The following is a 17899-nucleotide window of genomic DNA, read 5'->3' as shown; positions in this document are numbered from 1 at the left end:
TCCTCCTGTCTCCTCCCCAGCTGGCTGCCCAGGGGATCCAGCCTTCCCAAGAGATTATGAGCCCCTCTTTATTTCCAAGATGAAGGAAGAGCAGAAACGACTTCAGGGAAGTCTACTAAGCACCTACCAGGCACCTTGGCACTCTGCATAGACAATCACATGGCATCTTTGCTCCTCCTTTGTGTGGGGGAGGGTGGTTATTCCCATTTCACGAATAGCAACACTGAGGCTTCAGTAGGTGAAAGGGTTTGTTCGATGCCACAGAACTAGGTGGGGCGCACTGAGGTGTGAACCAAGTTGGAATGATTCTATCTCACCACGTGGCCTCCCTCAGTTGAAACGTTCATCCTCCCAACCTGTATCCCAAACACATCTCGAAAGTTCTTCCTTCCCTTAGGGGTGCTGGAGGCCTGGGAGAAGTGCCTGGCTGTCCCCCCAGATACTCACGTAGATGAGTCCTGAGAAGTATCTCTCCCTTAGGTTGTGCAGTACAGAGGCTTCGTTGAGGCACGTCAGCTCGGCCATGTCCTCCACCTTGGAGAATTTGGGTGGGTTCATCTTCTGGATGTCATCTTTGCCAACCGTGACCTTCTTGCCGTTCTCCACCAGCTCGACAATCACCTCATCGCCTTTCTCTTCCTTGATGCTGGCGGCCTCGAAGCCTTGCTTCTCTGAAGGGACCCAAACCAGCTTCTTGGCAGCCCAGTCAGCCTGGGCCACTGGGCTGTTGACAAAGTTTTTGTCCACAAAGAGGAACTTCTCATCATCACTGAGCTGGCTCTTCTGTGCCATGGTGCCTGGTTGGTCCCCTGTGGAATAAAGGGACAGCATCAGCATCCAGCCAGAACAGAGCCCTACAGACAGTCGAATCCCTCACCTCCCATGCCTAGGAATGAAGTCTGCAGAAATATTCCACAAAGTACAGGGATGTTCCCTGCAGTATTGTTTATGTGGTCAAAGAATGGAAACAACCCAAAGCCCCTCAGGAAAGGATCTGCATCATTGCCTATTGTCCATCATCATGGTACTGGAGACATAAACCATGGTATTTTCACACAACAAAATGCCAAGGGTTATGAAGCAAGAGTAAGATCTACGTGCGTTGACATAGGAAGATATCCAAGTCTTGTTGTTTACCGAAAAAATAAAACAGGAGCGATCTTCAAACAGTTAAACACAGAGTTATCATGTGATCATGAACAATGCCGTTCCTAGGCATGAACCCCAAAGAAATGAAAATACACATCTCCAGAAAAACTTGAAGTGAATGTTCATGGAAGTGTTACTCACAATGGCTAAAATGTGGAAATAACTGAAGTGTCCATGAACAGAGGGAATGAGTAAATAAAATGTGGTCTCTCCATACAATGGAATATTATCCAGCCTGAAAAAGGAACAAAGTACGGATACATGCTACGGCATGAATGAATCCCAATAAAATTGTGCCAAGTGAAAGAATCCAGTCACAAAGGGCCACATACTGTATGATCCCATTTACATAAAACGTCCAGAACACACAGATCCATAGAGATTAAAGTAGATGAGTGGTTGCCGGAGGCGGAGGGGTGACAGCTGAGAAGGGTATAGGGCTTCTTTTTGGAAGTAATGGAAATGTTCTAGAATTTATTGTAGCTGTAGATGCATAGCTTTGTGAATATGCAGAAAAAACATTTAACTGTACGATTTAAATGAGTGAATTGTATAGCATGTGAATTATAGGTCAATAAAACTTTTAAAAAAATAGAGAGGAGAACGTAAACAGTAGGTATAATGCCCCCTTTTTATTTTAAAATATTTAGAATAATTTAAATTTTTAAATAAAATAAATATTTTATTTTATTATTTATATATTTATTATTATGTATATTTATTTCTAAATATTTCTAAATATTTCAAATAAAAAAATTTAGAAAAAAGGCAAAAAATTGGAGAAATACCCACTTGAATACATTTATGACGGGATATTTCTTTCTTTCTTTTTCTTTTTTTTTTGGAGAGAGCACAAGTGGGAGTTTGAGGGGGGGAGGGAAAGAGGGAGAGAGGAAGAAGATTCCAAGTAGACTCTCTGCTGAGTGCAGAGCCTGACACAAGGCTTGATCTCATGACCCTGAGATCATGACCTGAGCAGAAATGAAGAGTTGGATGCTTAACCGACTGAGCCACCCAGGCAACCCTAGGGATTTTTGCTTTCTATCATTTTTCCCCCAATCTTTTTATTGCAGTAAAAGATACATAAAATTTGCTCTCGACCATTTGTAAGTGTATAGTTCGGTGGCATTAGGTGCATCCATATGTTGTGCGACAATCACCACCATTCACCTTGAGAACTTTTTACATCCTACAGAACCGAAACTCTGACTCCATTAAACACTAACTCCCCATTCCCCTTCCCCCAACACCGGGCGCCCACCCTCTACTTTCTGCCTCTATGAACCTGACTGCTCTAAGTACCCATACAAGTGGTATCGTATTGTATTTGTCTTTTTGTGACTAGCTTGTTCTCTTAGCATCGTGTCCTCAAGATTCATCCAGGCTGTCAAATGTGTCAGAATCTCCTTCTTCTTCAAGGCTGAATAATATTCCACCGTACGTATATACCACATTTTGCATACCCCTTCATTTGCTGATAGATACCTGAGTTGCGTCCGTGTTTTAGCTACTGTGAGTAATGCTACTATGAACAGGGATATACTTTCAATTATCTATTTTTTATCATATTTGTAGTTTTATAATTTTTGTCAAATTTATGATCAACAAATATATATATATATATATATTTTTTTTTTATGAAGACCTTCAAATGGCCGATGCACATGAGAAAAAGATGCTCAACCTCACCAGTAAATGAGTTAAAGCAATGAGATGTTGATTTTCCCCTATCAGCTTGGCTGAGATGAAAACTATTGGTCATAATCAGTGTTGTCGAGTTGTAGGGGGTGGGCCTCAGCACACACCACACTTATGGATGGAAAACCTTAAAATCTATGCAAATGCTTGACCTGCAAGTGCATTTTTTTTTAAAGATTTTATTTACTTGAGAGAGAGAAAGAGAGCACAAGCAAGGTGAGGGGCTGAGGGAGAAGGACAAGCAGACACCCCACCCCAGGAGCCTGATGCGGCCCTCAATCCCAGGACCCCAAGATCATCAGCTGAACTGAAATCAGATGCTTAACCAACTGAGCCACCCAGGCGCTCCCTGCATTTGCATTTCTAGGAATTTAGCCTAAGGAAACAGACAAGGGCTGGCAGACGCATCACAATGTGGGTTGCAATGCTATGTGGAACAGCAAATCTACAAGCCATCCAGATGGCTTTCAGTGATACCTTCTTAACTGGGACATCCATTCATTAGAATGGGGTAATTCCCCTGAATTTTCACGGTGTGAACTTTTCTTTACGCGAAAATGTCTCCCTTTTCTTTTAACATATTTATCAAAGGGTCATTTACATGCCATAAAATCATTTCATTTGTAAATGTACAATTCAGTAAGTTTTAGCAAATTTACGGAGTTGTCCATGTATCTCTACGACAAAATTTGGAATGTTCCCATCACCCCAAAAAGGGTTCCTTTGTGCTGGTCTGCATCATTCCAACCCCACTGGCACCCACTAATCTATTGTCTGTCTCTATAGGTTCCTCTTTTCTAGACATTTCATATAAAGGGAATCATACTACATGCAAAGATACTTACGATGTATTTCTTTTTTTTTTTTTTTTAAAGATTTTATTTATTTATTTGACAGAGAGAGAGACAGCCAGCGAGAGAGGGAACATAGGCAGGGGGAGTGGGAGAGGAAGAAGCAGGCTCCCAGCAGAGGAGCCGGATGTGGGGCTGGATCCCAGGACTCCGGGATCACGCCCTGAGCCGAAGGTAGACGCTTAATGACTAAGGCACCCAGGCACTCCTTATGATGTATTTCTAAATTACAATTATGTATAAATAGAATGCTCAGGGAAAACAAATAGACAAATCTTAAAAGCATTATGCTAGACCAAAGAAGCCAGACCCAAAAGGCTCTATTACTTCACTGATATGCAAGTCTAGAAAAGGCAAAACCATCAGGACAGAAAGCAGATCAGTAATGAGCTGCTAGGGGCAGAGAGGGGAACTGACCGCTGAGAGGCACAAAGGAACCTTCAGGGTGATGAAATGTTCTATATTCTGATTATGGTGGTTATACAACCATACACATTCATCGAAACCCACTGGGCTGTACACTTAAAAGCCAATGAATTTTTTAAAAATTGCTGAGTTTTACTGTATGTAGATGATACCTCAATAAAGCTGATTGAAATATTTAGAACAAAATCTTTCTTGTAATTTTATATGTATATACATTTTTTTTCTTTTTTAGATTTTTATTTATTTATTTGAGAGAGAGAGAATGAGAGAGAGAGAGCATGAGGGGGGGAGGGTCAGAGGGAGAAGCAGACTCCCCACTGAGCAGGGAGCCCTGATGTAGGACTTGATCCCAGGACTCCAGGATCATGACCTGAGACGAAGGCAGTTGCTTAACCAACTGAGCCACCAAGGACCCTATATATACATTTTTAAAAGTCTAGAAAATGGGTGCCTGGCTGGCTCAGTCAGTGGAGCATGTGACTCTTGATCTTGGGGTTGTGAGTTCGAGCCCCATGTTGGGTGTAGAGATTTTTTTTTAAAGTCTAGAACACTATATATTAAAATATTAAACTTGGTTCTATCTGGTCCAATACAAGTGAGTTTGAACATCCGTAAGAAAAGTAACTATAACGGGCACCTGGGTGGCTCAGTTGGTTAAGCATCTATGTTCGGCGGAGGTCATGATCTCCAGGTCCTGGGATGGAGGACAGCATCAGGCTCCCTGCTCAGCGGGGACTCTGCTTCTCCCTCCCCTTCTGCCCCACCCCCGCTTGTGCGCGGGCACGCTCTCTCTCAAATAAATAAATAAAATCTAAAAAAAAAAGAAAAAGAAGTATGAGAATGGAAAGAGGAGTATGTTAAACCCATGAGGCACGATGATTAACATAAATTTCAAAGGCCATCCCTGTAAGATGCTGGGCAACCCAGACATTGTTTTGAAAACAGGTAACGATGAGCGGAGGGGAAGCAAAACATTGATTCTGCTTTCCGATACAGATCATTCCTCAAGGTCACTAAGTAATTGGCAGAGAAAAGGCTTTATGTAAAATTTTAAGTCATTAAATGTCCTCTCAACCGGAGGAGCCCATGAGAGACAGTCTTCATCCTACTGTCTAGATGTGTCCATGAGGCCGGTGCTGAGACTCCAGGCTCTGTCTGGTCAGCCTGGCAGCCTGTTCCAGACCAGACCTGCAGGAGCTTGCCTCTGCCCCGAAACATGTGCTGCCAGCTGGCTCCCCCCACCTGCCCCATCTCTCCTCCCCCAGCCACTGCTGCGGTGCCCCCAGGAACTGAGGCGCAGGCTGAGCTAGGATGGGTGGTCACCAGGACACACTGTGTGGTTGCCAACCCTACTTCAGCAGCGAAGAATTCACAACTCCTTTGAACCCACGCTTGGACCCCAAATCCCATGGAGACAGAGTAGCCCCACATCCCAGGAACGGGCAACTCGTGAGACGCAGACTTTGCAAAGCAAAATACAGCCACTTCTCTCTTTTCTGAGCGAAAATAACAATAAGAAAAGCCAGAAACTGATATGTTCAGAGGGGGCAGTTATTTCTTCCAAGAGTCCTGATCTAGCAGCTCGTTTTTAAAAAATATTTATTTATTTTAGAAAGAGAGCGCACGCAAGAACATACAAGCAGGGGGAGGGGCAGAAGGAGAGGGAGGGAATCTCAAGCAGGTTCCAACTCCCTGCTGAGTGCGGAGCCCAACTCAGGGGTCAATCAGACCCCGACCTGAGCCGAAATCAAAAGTTGGCTGCTTACCCAACTGAGCCACCCAGGCACCCCTCTAATTGTGCATTTTTAAGAAGATTGAAAAATGAGCAAATTATTCCCTAAACCTGAATAATCACTTCGTCACTCAAAAAAGTGAAATAAGGAATTGCACACAAACTTGAGTTTAACGACCACATTTCCCGCATTTCCTGCACATTTCCTGCATCCCTCCCGCAACCTCACTTTTAACTGTTGTGAAAGAACACTCCCTCTACTTGGAAGAATTTCAGTTAACAAATGTAGAACAAACAACAAAACTAGAATGTAGCGGTTCCAGAACCCCTAATAAAATAATGGGCCCTGACAGTGACCGTCGGTAGTTGCTAAAACCATGAGACCAGGGGCTTGCACACATCCCCGTGCACCAGCCTGCCCTGGGGGGTTGTGAAGTCACAGATGCCTGGGTCCATCCCAGAGCTTCTGAATCAGCAGGGCTGGGATGAGCCCCAGGGTCTGCATTTCTAACAAGTTCCCAGGTGACGCTGAGGATGTGGGTCTGGGTCCACACTTCCCGATCCACAGTGTTAGATGAGAAGTGGATGGAGAGCTTTACCCTGCGTGCATCAGGATGAGGTCACCCATTATGCTCATTAACCTTAATATTGCAATAAAGAGTCAATCAGATGTGATGTGCTTCCAGATGGGGACCCATACAAAGTGCCACTAGCATCAAGGAAATATTCTTCCAGAAAGGAAAAGGGGAGGGCGGGGGGCGGGGGCTCAAAGCTGACAAAGCCTCTGGGTCTAACATTCAGGAAATGAAGGGCACAGGGAACATGGTGAACCCTGTTAAGGCAGGGGGGCGGGGGGGGGGGCAGGGTTGTAACAAAGTCCACAGGTGGGATGGCATAGGACAAATGACTCCATTCCTTTAACAAAGCACAGAAAAAGAAGAACCTGTGAACTAGAAGGGGCTTCGAGACCCAGAGGAAAAACGGTAGGTGAAGATCCATGAAGACCAGCAGGTTTGATCATTACCAAAGGGGAGTGGCAGGTGCCAGGGGGGTGTGTCCTAGCATTCTCTCTATTGGTGCATACACTGGAATATTTTCACAGTGAAAAAGTCCAACAGAGACAATAAGACAAACATGGAGGGAGGGAGGGAAAGAACCCCCTTCTCCCCCTAACACACACATACGAGGCCAAATTAGAAATAAGGGCACATTTTGCATTTTTAAAAAGCCACCCCTTGCATGGAAAGCTTTGCAAAATTGAAGGCAATTGTGAGAAAAAACGAAATTCCAACAACCCCTCCAAAAACATAGGAGATGATCAAGAAAATCTGAGCATCAACTTGATATCCTTTATATTAGGGAATTTGTTGACTTTTTCGCAGCGATAATGGTACTATGATTTCATCTATTTAGTGTCCTTTCCTGGGGCGCCTGGCTGGCTCAGTGGGAGGAGCAAGAGACCCTTGGGGTTGTGAGTTTGAGCTGCATGTTTGGTATAGAGATGACTTTCAATGACTAAACTTTTAAAGAGCATTTAGAGTCCCTTCCTTTCTGAGACCATGGGAATTAGTTGTAGCTGAACTGAAAAACCTGGGGTTTAGGGGTGGGGTGCCTGCAAATGGGCTCTGTTGTTCTGTTGACTTCTGCACGTTCGAGGTTCTTCCTTAAAAGGAAAAATATTACTACATAAAATCTGTACAATTCTCGTCTATGTGTAAGCAATGTCGGTATCACACCATCTCCTATTTGGCCTGTACGTCACCCCCGGGGCTAAGTTTTCTGAATACCCGCAGTGATAGTTAACGCTCACAGACCCCGTACAGGTGCTGGGCTGAACGGCTCACATGCAGGACCATCAAGTAACAACAGCACAGCCTTAGGAGTTGGGCGTTACAGTCAGCTCCATCTTACAGATAGGGAAACAGAGGCTCAGAGAGGTGAAGCCATCTGCCTGAGGTCACACAGCAGAGCCAGGTTCTGAGCCCACATCTGATTCCAGAGCCTGTGCTGCTCTGCCTCCCACACGAGCCTGCTGGGCTTGTCCGAAGCTCAAAGGAGAATTTGCAATAAACGAACTGACCCTTGAAAGTACCCAACACAGTGCCTGGCATATTATACACATTCAAAACGGGACCCCAATCAGACGAAGGGTACTTCAGCTCCATACCACAGTAAGAAAAAAAATCTCACACACACATTTGAACAAAGAAGGGAGACACATAAAGAAGGGACTATGGGATTCTGTTTATAGGCGGTTCAAAACCAGGCAAAGCTATCCTATGGTGATCGACGTCAGACGTCTTGCATGGAATAATAGGACTTTCTTAATCTGTGTGCCTGTGACAGGGACGTTTTCACTTTGTGACAATTCATTGAGCTACATACCCACGGTGTGTGTACTTTTCTGAAACAAAGTATACACTTCCAAGAAAAATTGTGGTTTCTTTTCCTTTTTATCCTCATGATAAAATACATATGACATAAAATTGACCACCTTAACCAATCAAGTGCACAACTCAGGAGTGGTAAGTGCTCTTCATGTTAGTGTGCAATGCGAAGTGTTTAAAATAGTAGCCAAATATACTCAAGAGGGCCGGGGAAGTGTTTTGTTCTGTTCTGAGCAGCGTGACAACTAGGTGGGCTCTTTCAGATCGCGATGTCGGTCAGCTGCCTTAAAAGTCAGAAAAACAGCAAAACAGCAGAAACAAACAAAAAAACACAACAGAAAAATAAAAGGACACAGGAATTCCCATCGCCAGGAACCCTGTCTGATCCAGGATTCAGAAACACAAACAAGATCAAGGGCAAAGAGTCTATGTCTAACCAAAAAAGGAGAGAGAGAGAGGCTGGCTTGCTTCTCACGGCTTTGATGCCTCCGACAGTTACGAAGTGTGACATCTGCTTTGGTCAAAGGAAAGAGGAGCCTGGCTTCACCCTGGAATAGCGTTTCCCAGAGTGTGCTCCTTGGAACCCTGATCCCTCGAAAGAGTAGGGGTGGGGGTTGGGCGGGATTCAGGGAAGTTGAGATACTCTTCAAAAAGAAAAAAAATAAGATTCTGCGGCTAAATCCACTTGAAAAGTGCTACCCCCCCACCGTTTCCACTCCCCCCAAGCTCCCACCCCCCACCTCTGTCATGGAGAGGCACAGCTTGTATCGGGACATCGAAGACCTTGGCAGGTCCTGAATCCTAAAATCAATATTATACCTTTGGACCCAAGGCTCCCCCAAAACATTTGGCCACAGACCTCTTTTCCCACTAAACTGATGAAATCCTACTGATTTGCCCTTGAGAAAACTCCGTGAGCCTAGCAAATTAATAATACTCATATTAGTAGTCATAGCTGCTCAATCTTTATTGGGTATCTTAGCTATTATCTCATTTAATCCCCTCATAAACACCTAAGTACACCATTAACTCTGGCTTACGGTGAGGAAACAGGCATAGAGAGGTTAAGTAACTTGCCCATCGCGGCACAGCTAGCTATGGTGGACCCTGAATAAAGGTGTATTTCCAAGGTGATCTTTTCTGCTTTGACTTCTCTGAATCAGGCAGAGCGCTTGAGGACTGTGGGAAACATTGGCATGCCTGAGAAACATTCCCGATCAGGGTCGAAAGCTCCCGATAAGTCAGTTTGACCGGTCCAAGGACATGCCCCAGCTTGCACTTGGAGCCTTGAGCCTTAAAATTTGGGATGCTGGCAACCAGGCAAAAAGTCTCAGGTCAGGCATTAGGGGAGACACAGGGAGGAATAAAAAGTATCTGGCAAAATCCCAGGAGTGATCAGGGAGCACGACCCCACTGAGAGGATTTTCCGCGTGCTCCACAGAAGCAAAACCTGGTCTCCTGCTCCCTGCGTGGTCCTTCATGCCAAGCAGGGTTTTCAACGTTGGCACTGTGGACATCGGTGCTGATCATTCTTTGGTGGGGGAGGGGGCTGTCTCGTGCATTGGAGGCTGTCTACAGCATCCTTGTTCTCTGCCCATTAGATGCCAGTGGCCACTCCTCCTGCCAGCTGTGACAACCAAAAGGCCTCTGGACATTGCCAGATGCTGGAAACTGTCCCCCGTGAGAACCACTGCTTTAGAGTAAAAGCAAGGGCTGTCTTAGGAAGACAAGGAAAGCTGAGGACAGTCGCTACTTCGTCCACACCAACTTAGAAGGCCAAGTGCAGAAGGTCACACAGGTGGAGTGAAGACATCAGATCAGATGAGAGACACATGCTCAGGGGGCTGAACCTCAAGGAGACCCCCCCCCCACTCTGAGCCCTCCTCGTCCACCGTCCCCCTCCTCCCACGTCCTGCCTCAGCTCCAGCAGCTGAAAAGGCCCCTGCAGTATTATTACACAGGACTGATGGGTACTCAGTACAGTCCATTCATCAGGGCTGCTCTCAAACGTTTTGAGAAGAACAAAGGACTCTTGTTGTCGGCGTCAGCAATATTCGGCAGCTAAGCGTGTCCGCCGTGGACACAGTCTCGACTTCCTTGCCAACCCCACACAGTTTCATTCTCTGAGCACCAGCAAGATATTCACTAGCCTCTGCGACACCAAAGGGTTACAAGTCCCAGTTCTGCTACTCATTTGCTGGGTGACTCTGTGCAAGTGTCTCTGCCTCTCTGAGCCTGGCATTTTTCATTTGGCAGGGTGGGGGGGGAGATGGTGGGCCGCCTAGCGCTCACATTTGATGATATCCGTGGTTCTGTATCCAAGGGTTGAAATTGGGCCAGTTAAGACTGTTTAGTTGCTCTCGTGTGTTCTCACATCAGCTTTATTTTCCCCCAGAGGAATGCAGGGCTAAAAGGTCTTGCCCTTTCTGCTTCCGCACTAATGAAAAATGAATAAAATACCCCAGGACCCAAACAGAATAGGATTTGCACATCACCGCACCTGCTCGATAGCTTCCCTGAAGATTGCATTGCCAAGCCTCCGGCGCAAGAGCTTAGGCCAGAGACACAAACCCAAATGTCCCTGGGGTCAGAGGAGCAATGTAGAGTGACCCAGGCTCGAGGGGGCTGGCCAGAGCCCTCTCACTCTGCCTAGAGATGGCAACAGCTCCTACACTCCAGGTGGGGTCACCCGGTGAGAATGTGGGCCCTGCATTGCCAGATGGTCAACAGACCCAGAAGTCTGAATTTAGGTACAAGAGAGCCCCCCCTCAAGTTAAACCATTGCCTGTTTCATACAGACAAAATGAACGCCCTCCGAGCCCAATCTAGGACACAACCTACCTGCTGGAAGGACCTCTACATCAGACAAACAAGGTCAAGGCCTGGCCCAGGTGTGGGGGGAGCCAGATGTGCAGAGGGAAGAAGGAGAGGGACCAGGCTCCCTCAACGCACCAGTTCTCCCAGCCCCAAGCTGTCCCCACGAAGCTGATGGACTCTACCTCTGTTACTAATAACAACCACCATCATTACTGGACCCCTTCTATTCACCGGATATTGGGTCAGGCCATTCATTTTTTTTTTTTTTTTCCAGAAAGTTTTTTTTTTTTTTTTTAGGATTTTATTTATTTGACAGAGAGAGACAGAGAGTGAGTGAGCACAAGCAGAGGGAGCAGGAGAGGGCGAAGCAGGTTCCCCACTGAGCAGGGAGCCCGATGCAGGGCTTGACCCCAGGACCCTGGGGTCAGGACCTGAGCTGAAGTCACAAATGTTTAACCAACTGAGCCACCCAGGCGCCCCCGGGTGGGGCTGTTTATTAAATACACCAACTTCTTCTGTGTCCTAAGTGTTCAGCAAGGAGAGCATCATTTAGTATTCCTTTAAGATTATAGAGCTCCTGGAAAGTCAACTACATTAAAGGCCTTCACTGGTAAAAGTTGGAGCCAGGATTTAGACCCAGATCTGCCCGACACCCAATCTACTCTTAGCAGAAAAGCTCTTCCTTGCCGCATGGCCTGGCCCCCTCGCCATGCCCCCCACCAGTCACAACCCCCACCTCCCAAGGGTCCCGAGGAAGCCCCACTTCTCCGTAACAGGGAAAAGGTGGGCAGGGAGTCTGTCACTTCAGTGTTGCTTTTGACATCTAACTCATTTAAATACTGCGTTTAAAGTAACTCCGGAAGGAAGTGTTTTTATTTTTATTTATTTATTATTTTTTTAATCTTTTTTTTTTTTTTTAAGAATTTATTTATTTATTTATTTGACAGAGACAGCCAGCGAGAGAGGGAACACGAGCAGGGCGAGTGGGAGAGGAAGAAGCAGGCTCCCAGCGGAGGAGCCTGATGTGGGGCTCGATCCCAGAACACCAGGATCACGCCCTGAGCCGAAGGCAGACGCTTAACGACTGAGCCACCCAGGCGCCCCTATTTATTTATTTTTTAAACAACTAACTCTCAAATGTTTATTCACGTCTTTTGTTTTACCATTTAGCAACATCTGCTTTTAACTTTTTTTTTTAATTTTAATGTTTTTTTTATTATATTATGTTAGTCACCATACAGTACATCCCTGGTCTGATGTAAAGTTCGATGATTCATTAGTTGCGTATAACACCCAGTGCACCATGCAATACGTGCCCTCCTTACTACCCATCACCAGCCTATCCCATTCCCTCACCCCCCTCCTCTCTGAAGCCCTCAGTTTGCTTCTCAGAGTCCATAGTCTCTCATGCTTCATCGGAAGGAAGTGTTTTTAGTTCATAGAGCGAAATTATTTTTCTCCCCTACCGAGAGAACTGGGTTGGCAAGAAACATCGTAGCTCCTACCGAGAACGCTTTTGGGAAAGAGAGAAGTGGTCATTTCTGACCCTAAAAGCCCCATTGTACTTTGTAGCTTACAAATATAGCATAACACCGCTTACAATAAATGTATAGTCTTGAATGTGACAGACATTTCTGAATATCTATCTATTTTAAATGTGCATGCGGGGGCGCCTGGATGGCTCAGTCAAGAAGCATCCAGCTCTTGATTTCGGCTTTAGGTCATGATCTCAGGGTCATGAGATCGAGCCCTGTGTTGGGCTCTGTGCTGGGCATGGAGCCTACTTAAGATTCTCTCTCCCTCTCCTTCCTCACCTCCCCTGCTCTCTCCTTCTGCCCCTCCACCACCACACTGACTCTCACTCTCTCTCTCAAAAAAATAAAATAAAATAAATGTGCATGCCCTTTGACCTAGCCATTGCATTGCTGGGAATTTATCTGACAGATAAACTCATGTAATTAGACAAAAATAGACACAAGGATGGTCCCTGAAGCACTCATTGTAAGTGATGGGGAACAGGATGTTTCAGTAAGAAGCTATACTTTCAAATAATAGAGTATTATGCAGCTGATTTTTTAAAATGCCAAAACATGCTGATATAGAAAGATGCAGAAGATCTATGATTAAGTGGGAAAAAAATCCTAATTTCCAGAATACCAATATTTGTCTAAAAAAAGGAAATTCAACGTAGAAAGGTTTTGGAAAGATACATGAGAATACACTAACTGTGATCATTTCCAGGGATGAGGAGGGATGGGGAGGGGCAGGGGATCAGGGAGAAGGGCATTCTACCTGGAGACTGGGGAATGGCGGTCGTGACCCCAGGGGTCTCAGAGGTTGGCCTCTTTTGAGATTCTGTACCATCTGCTGCACGCTTTGCTGTTCCAGGGTAAGGAAGGAACGGGTCTAGTGACGTGGCAAGTTCAAGTCTGCATGAGTGAGCAAGGGGCGAGTCCTGTGGCCCTTTCTTGGGGAACTTTGATGAGGGCTGTTCCTTCCAAGCTGCTGAATAACTGATTCAAGTCCAAGTTACGGGACTCCCCATGGCAAGAAAAACGGGCACCACTAGCTCCTTCCTCCATCGTCTGACCCTTACAAAATGCCCTTCCAATTCCTGCTTGACCTTCTCCAAACTCAGCCTTTCCTCCAATGTGTGGCCATGCTTAAATTCTTGACAGGTCAGGGGTGGAGGGCAGAGACCCCAGGGAGCCAAAGAGCCCTATGAAAACCAGACAGGTTTCCGTTCATAGGTGAGCTCTTAAAGAATGCCATCACGATCCTACATGAATCACAAATGGGCCAACAGCACTGGAATCTGTGATGTTCCTGGCACAGGGGAGGAGGTGTGGTCATATGAAAGCAGAAGACGATTCTAGCAAATAGGAATTGGGTTTATGAAGACATTATCCAAAAGGAAAATTAAGGACAAGTTTCTCCTTTGCAGAAAGGCCACACCATAGATAGGCTTTCTGGTTTTGCCAAGTACCAGCTCTGCCACATTAAGCAAAATCCTTAAGGTCTCTGGTCAGGTTCACTGTAAGTAACTGTCCACTGAAGCTGACCAGGGCCAGGCACTGCGTTAAGGGCTTCATTGGCATTACCCACTTAAGCCTCCCAACAGGGTAATCCCTTGGGCTCTAGAGTTAGAGCTAGATCTGCAGAATCTGTTCCTTCTCATCAGCCAGGCAAGCTATCTTGAGCAAATTATTTAGAGCACAATAATAAAAAGGAGCCAGTAGTAATATCTACTCCAAAGGGTTGTTGTAAAGATGGTAAAAGGATGCCAGGAAAGAGCTTTAGCATGCTGGCTGGCAAAAGTGCTCATTAGCTCTTCTCCACCCCATTTTTCAGATGGAAAAACTGAGGTTTGCCGAGTCTACCACAGGCAATTTCTAAATTTGCTTCTGACATTCTAGGATTCCAGGGGATTTAACTCTGGACTTGGTTTTCCAGAAAAAAATCTGATGCCCATTTCAGAATTACATGGTTGTGCCTACAACAGAAAATCCACCTGCCTGGATCCAATGTCCTGCAGAAAGAAGAGACACTTCCCCCCCTCTAAAAATAAAACTTCCAAGAAAGGCCACGTGAACACACAGCGGGAAGGCACCCTTCTTCAAGCCTGGAAGAGCGTCTTCACCAAGAACGGAATCTGCCAGGGCCTTGACATTGGATGTCACAGCCTCCAGACTCGTTCCTCTTCCCTTCCTTAAGCTGACAGGTCCTCATTTGGCTAACTGATTTAATCAGTAATGAGTGCCAAATGGTGAGGAGGGGACTCGGGTCATTGGCACTTGATGAATAGGCACGATTCCAATGAGCTGGTTTGGCCGAACCTTCTGGGTGCCAGAGCTCCGGGAAGGGGGAGACTGTGCCAAGAGGCGGACGTAGAAGAGGGGGACAGCAGGGAAACTTCATATTGAATGAAGGGACTTGACTGTGCAATGTTAGAGAAATTCATCAACGGACTGGAAAGGACTCCTCATGGTCTTTGCGAAGCCTTGGAGTTCCTAACCCCTGAGGCAATATGGTCTCACAGAGATAATTACCTTTCTACAGAACCAAAGGCTCTGTTTTCTATTCCCACCTGGGAAAGCAGTAGCTTAATAAACCTGAGTGGTCAAAGAAAAAATTTCTTTTAAATAAATAAAACCTCCAAATAAGAGAGGAGCAGGCAAAAGTCATCCCCCTTCCCTTCCAAAGGCCTTCTCCTCCAGGCTCCCCCACTTGTTCCCGAAGGAGAAGAACAAGGACCAAGAAATCCCCAGAGTCACGACCAACAAAGCTGCAATAGAACGCTAATTTGCGAGCGAGCTGGGGATGGCCTCGTGGAAAACGCTACCATACATGGGCATGTTTGCCTCAATCTCGGCCCCCGGACAGAAAAGTAATGATAACAAACCCATAACAAATACCTTGTACGGAATAACACGTCTATTTCAGATGTGAAAATAAAAAAACATGGTGTGTACCAGGCGAGCCCCAGAAGCTTCTAGCGGGAGGCCCGGCTAGTTCGTGGGTTGGACCCTCGGGATGGCAGCCCTGATGGCCCACCACCCCCACCACCGGGGGAATAAACAATGCATTTTATTTTAAATTCACAAAAGGTCAGTTTGTTATTTTCTTCAAAGAGAAGGGGATAAACACTTGCCTTCCTAGAAGCATCTGGTCGCCCCCGGAAACCTAACTCCAAAAAGAGTTTGCAAAGACAAAAGATGGTGGGGTCACGGCTATAGCCTTGGCATCAGACAGACCCAGGAATGGGTTCCACCACTTGGCAGCTGTGTGACGCTGGGCAAGTTACTGAACCTCTCTGTGCCTCAGCTGCCTTTTTACTAAACAGGCATCAGGATGCCTCCTTTAAAAGGTTGTTGTGGCAGTTCAAGGGCATAAATTACATCAAACACTGCTACAGCGCCTGGTACATACGTATCCCACCGGGGGTGGCTAGCTCACTGGAAAAGCTCGGAAGGAAGACTTCCTTCCACAGAGATTCAACATCCTCTGTTACACGCTGCCATCCCATGCCTTTCAGTCCAGCGTCTTCAAGAAAACAAAACCAATCAGGAAAGACCAAACAAAACACAACTCCACACATCGGCTTACTCACGGTCTGCCTGCTTTCCCTTTGCCAAACCCTGGCCACTTTGAAATTTCATCGCTCAGTTCTTAATACTGTAACTCCACACTCTCTGTCTTGGGTCTTGAAATATTTTCTCTGATTTCTTGATCAGTGTGGCTTTGAATGGTGCCTTTTCTCAAGCAGCAAAACCCCCACCAGCTCCCTGTGCAGGGAGCCACGCTTTTTCTCACTTTGCCCACTTTGTGGGGCGTTGAGAGCAACACTTGTAGTGGCTGCTCCGCAGGCAATCCCAGCGCCTTCCTGCCTAACCCACCTGCAGGTCATGGATGCAAATTGAGCTCGGGCGTCTGTCAGGGTATTTGAAGCCCCTGGGGTCAACCTGTATAATTTTTTTTTTTTTTTTTTTACTTTGGAGTTGGGGGGCCAGTGAGGAGGGGAGCTCGGGAAGAAAACTGGGCTGTAGAAATTAACAGGATCATAACCAGACCTACCTCTCCAGAGATATCAACAAGCACATCCTCTAAACTGATGAAAAACACTCTTTCTGCGGAGCACCTGCCCATGTGTTTTCAATTGATTTAACACATTATCAACAGAATTAAGCCAGGCTTCCAAATACACCTGGAGGGTTACTTTGCCTGCCTGTGACTGGAAATGACTTTTTCAGTGAAGTTCAGTTGCACTTTATCTGTGCCTAAAAGAACCTAAGGGAAGTTGGTCCTCTGAGATTTTAAGGGATCACATCTCCCAGATTTTGCCTTATAAGAATAGTATGGGACTTCTCCTTTTTTTTTTTTTTTTTTTAAGCACAGTTTTTTTCTGGAGATTCAAGTGTAACTGGAGGTGGGTTCGGGCATTTGTCTTTAGTAAGTACCACCTTGGGGGTATTTTTCATTGGCAACCTTGGGATCCCAGATGCTGGTTTGCGGAAAACTTAGGCTGACAGGGCAGAAAAAAGAAAACTGTGAATCCCCCACCTCCTCACCATAGTCCTTGAGAGGATGAGAACCAAAACACCCCAGCCCCTGTAGGATGCCCCATGGGACCTTCAAACCCCCTACCCAATTGCCCCACCCCCACCCCAGGACCACCCTACTTACAGATCTCCCAACTGGGGGGACAGCAGAGAAGAAACTGGGTAGAGAGCTCAGATCTGGCACACCTCCCAGGCAGGGGAGTCCAAATCTCCCGGTTCGCCCGGAACGCCTCTCTTTATAGACCCGGAGCTGCCCGCGGGTGGGAAAGGGGAGGCGGCCCGGGGGGAGGGGGGGATAGAGGGGGAGGGTCCCATGCCGCTCCCTCTGCAGCGCCCCCTGCAGGGCCCGGGAAGCGCGGCGTCTGTGCCGGCCCTAGGGCGCACCTGCGGCCGCGTGGGGAGCGGGGCGCGCGCCGGGCGGGAGCGCAGGGGGCTGCAGAGCTCCCCGCAGAAGCCTTGGGGGCAGGTGTCTCACCCCTCTTCCCCGCTCTGGGACAGTCACCGAAACTCTGATTCCCAGAGAAAGGGATCGAGCGGCCAGAGTCTAGAGGGGATGCTTGAGAATGGCTTCGCCGGGTCAGCGCGCTGCACGGATTTTAACCGCTTCTTCCCCACGGAGGATGTGTGTCTGTGTGTGTGGGGGGGGGGGGTCTGAATTGTCACCTCCCCGCCCCACTCCCCATTTTATTCCCCTTCCACTGACTGGACACAGGGCCAGCCGTACTGCATGAAGTGTAGAGAAAGGGGATTTTTTGAACTTTGCAAAGTGCGAGGCAGGAG

At 46.7% G+C, this 17899-nt stretch overlaps 1 protein-coding gene across 1 annotated transcript in view; it reads right to left on the bottom strand.

Moving 5' to 3' along the window:
* The window catches only part of MYH11 (myosin heavy chain 11), a 113412-nt gene extending 96140 nt beyond the window's left edge, over positions 1-17272 (bottom strand). The window contains exons 1-2 of the mRNA XM_040635288.1: positions 17244-17272; positions 448-809 (exon numbers count right to left, since the gene is read on the bottom strand). Of these exons, the coding sequence (XP_040491222.1) occupies positions 448-792 (345 nt within the window). The 5' untranslated portion in view covers positions 793-809; positions 17244-17272. The remainder of the gene's footprint in view (positions 1-447; positions 810-17243) is intronic.
* Positions 17273-17899: the final 627 nt, after the last annotated feature.

This window comes from Ursus maritimus, unplaced genomic scaffold (genome assembly GCF_017311325.1).
Source record: "Ursus maritimus isolate PB19 unplaced genomic scaffold, ASM1731132v1 scaffold_2, whole genome shotgun sequence".
Lineage (NCBI taxonomy): Eukaryota > Metazoa > Chordata > Mammalia > Carnivora > Ursidae > Ursus > Ursus maritimus.
This window is presented reverse-complemented; position numbering and strand designations above follow the sequence as displayed.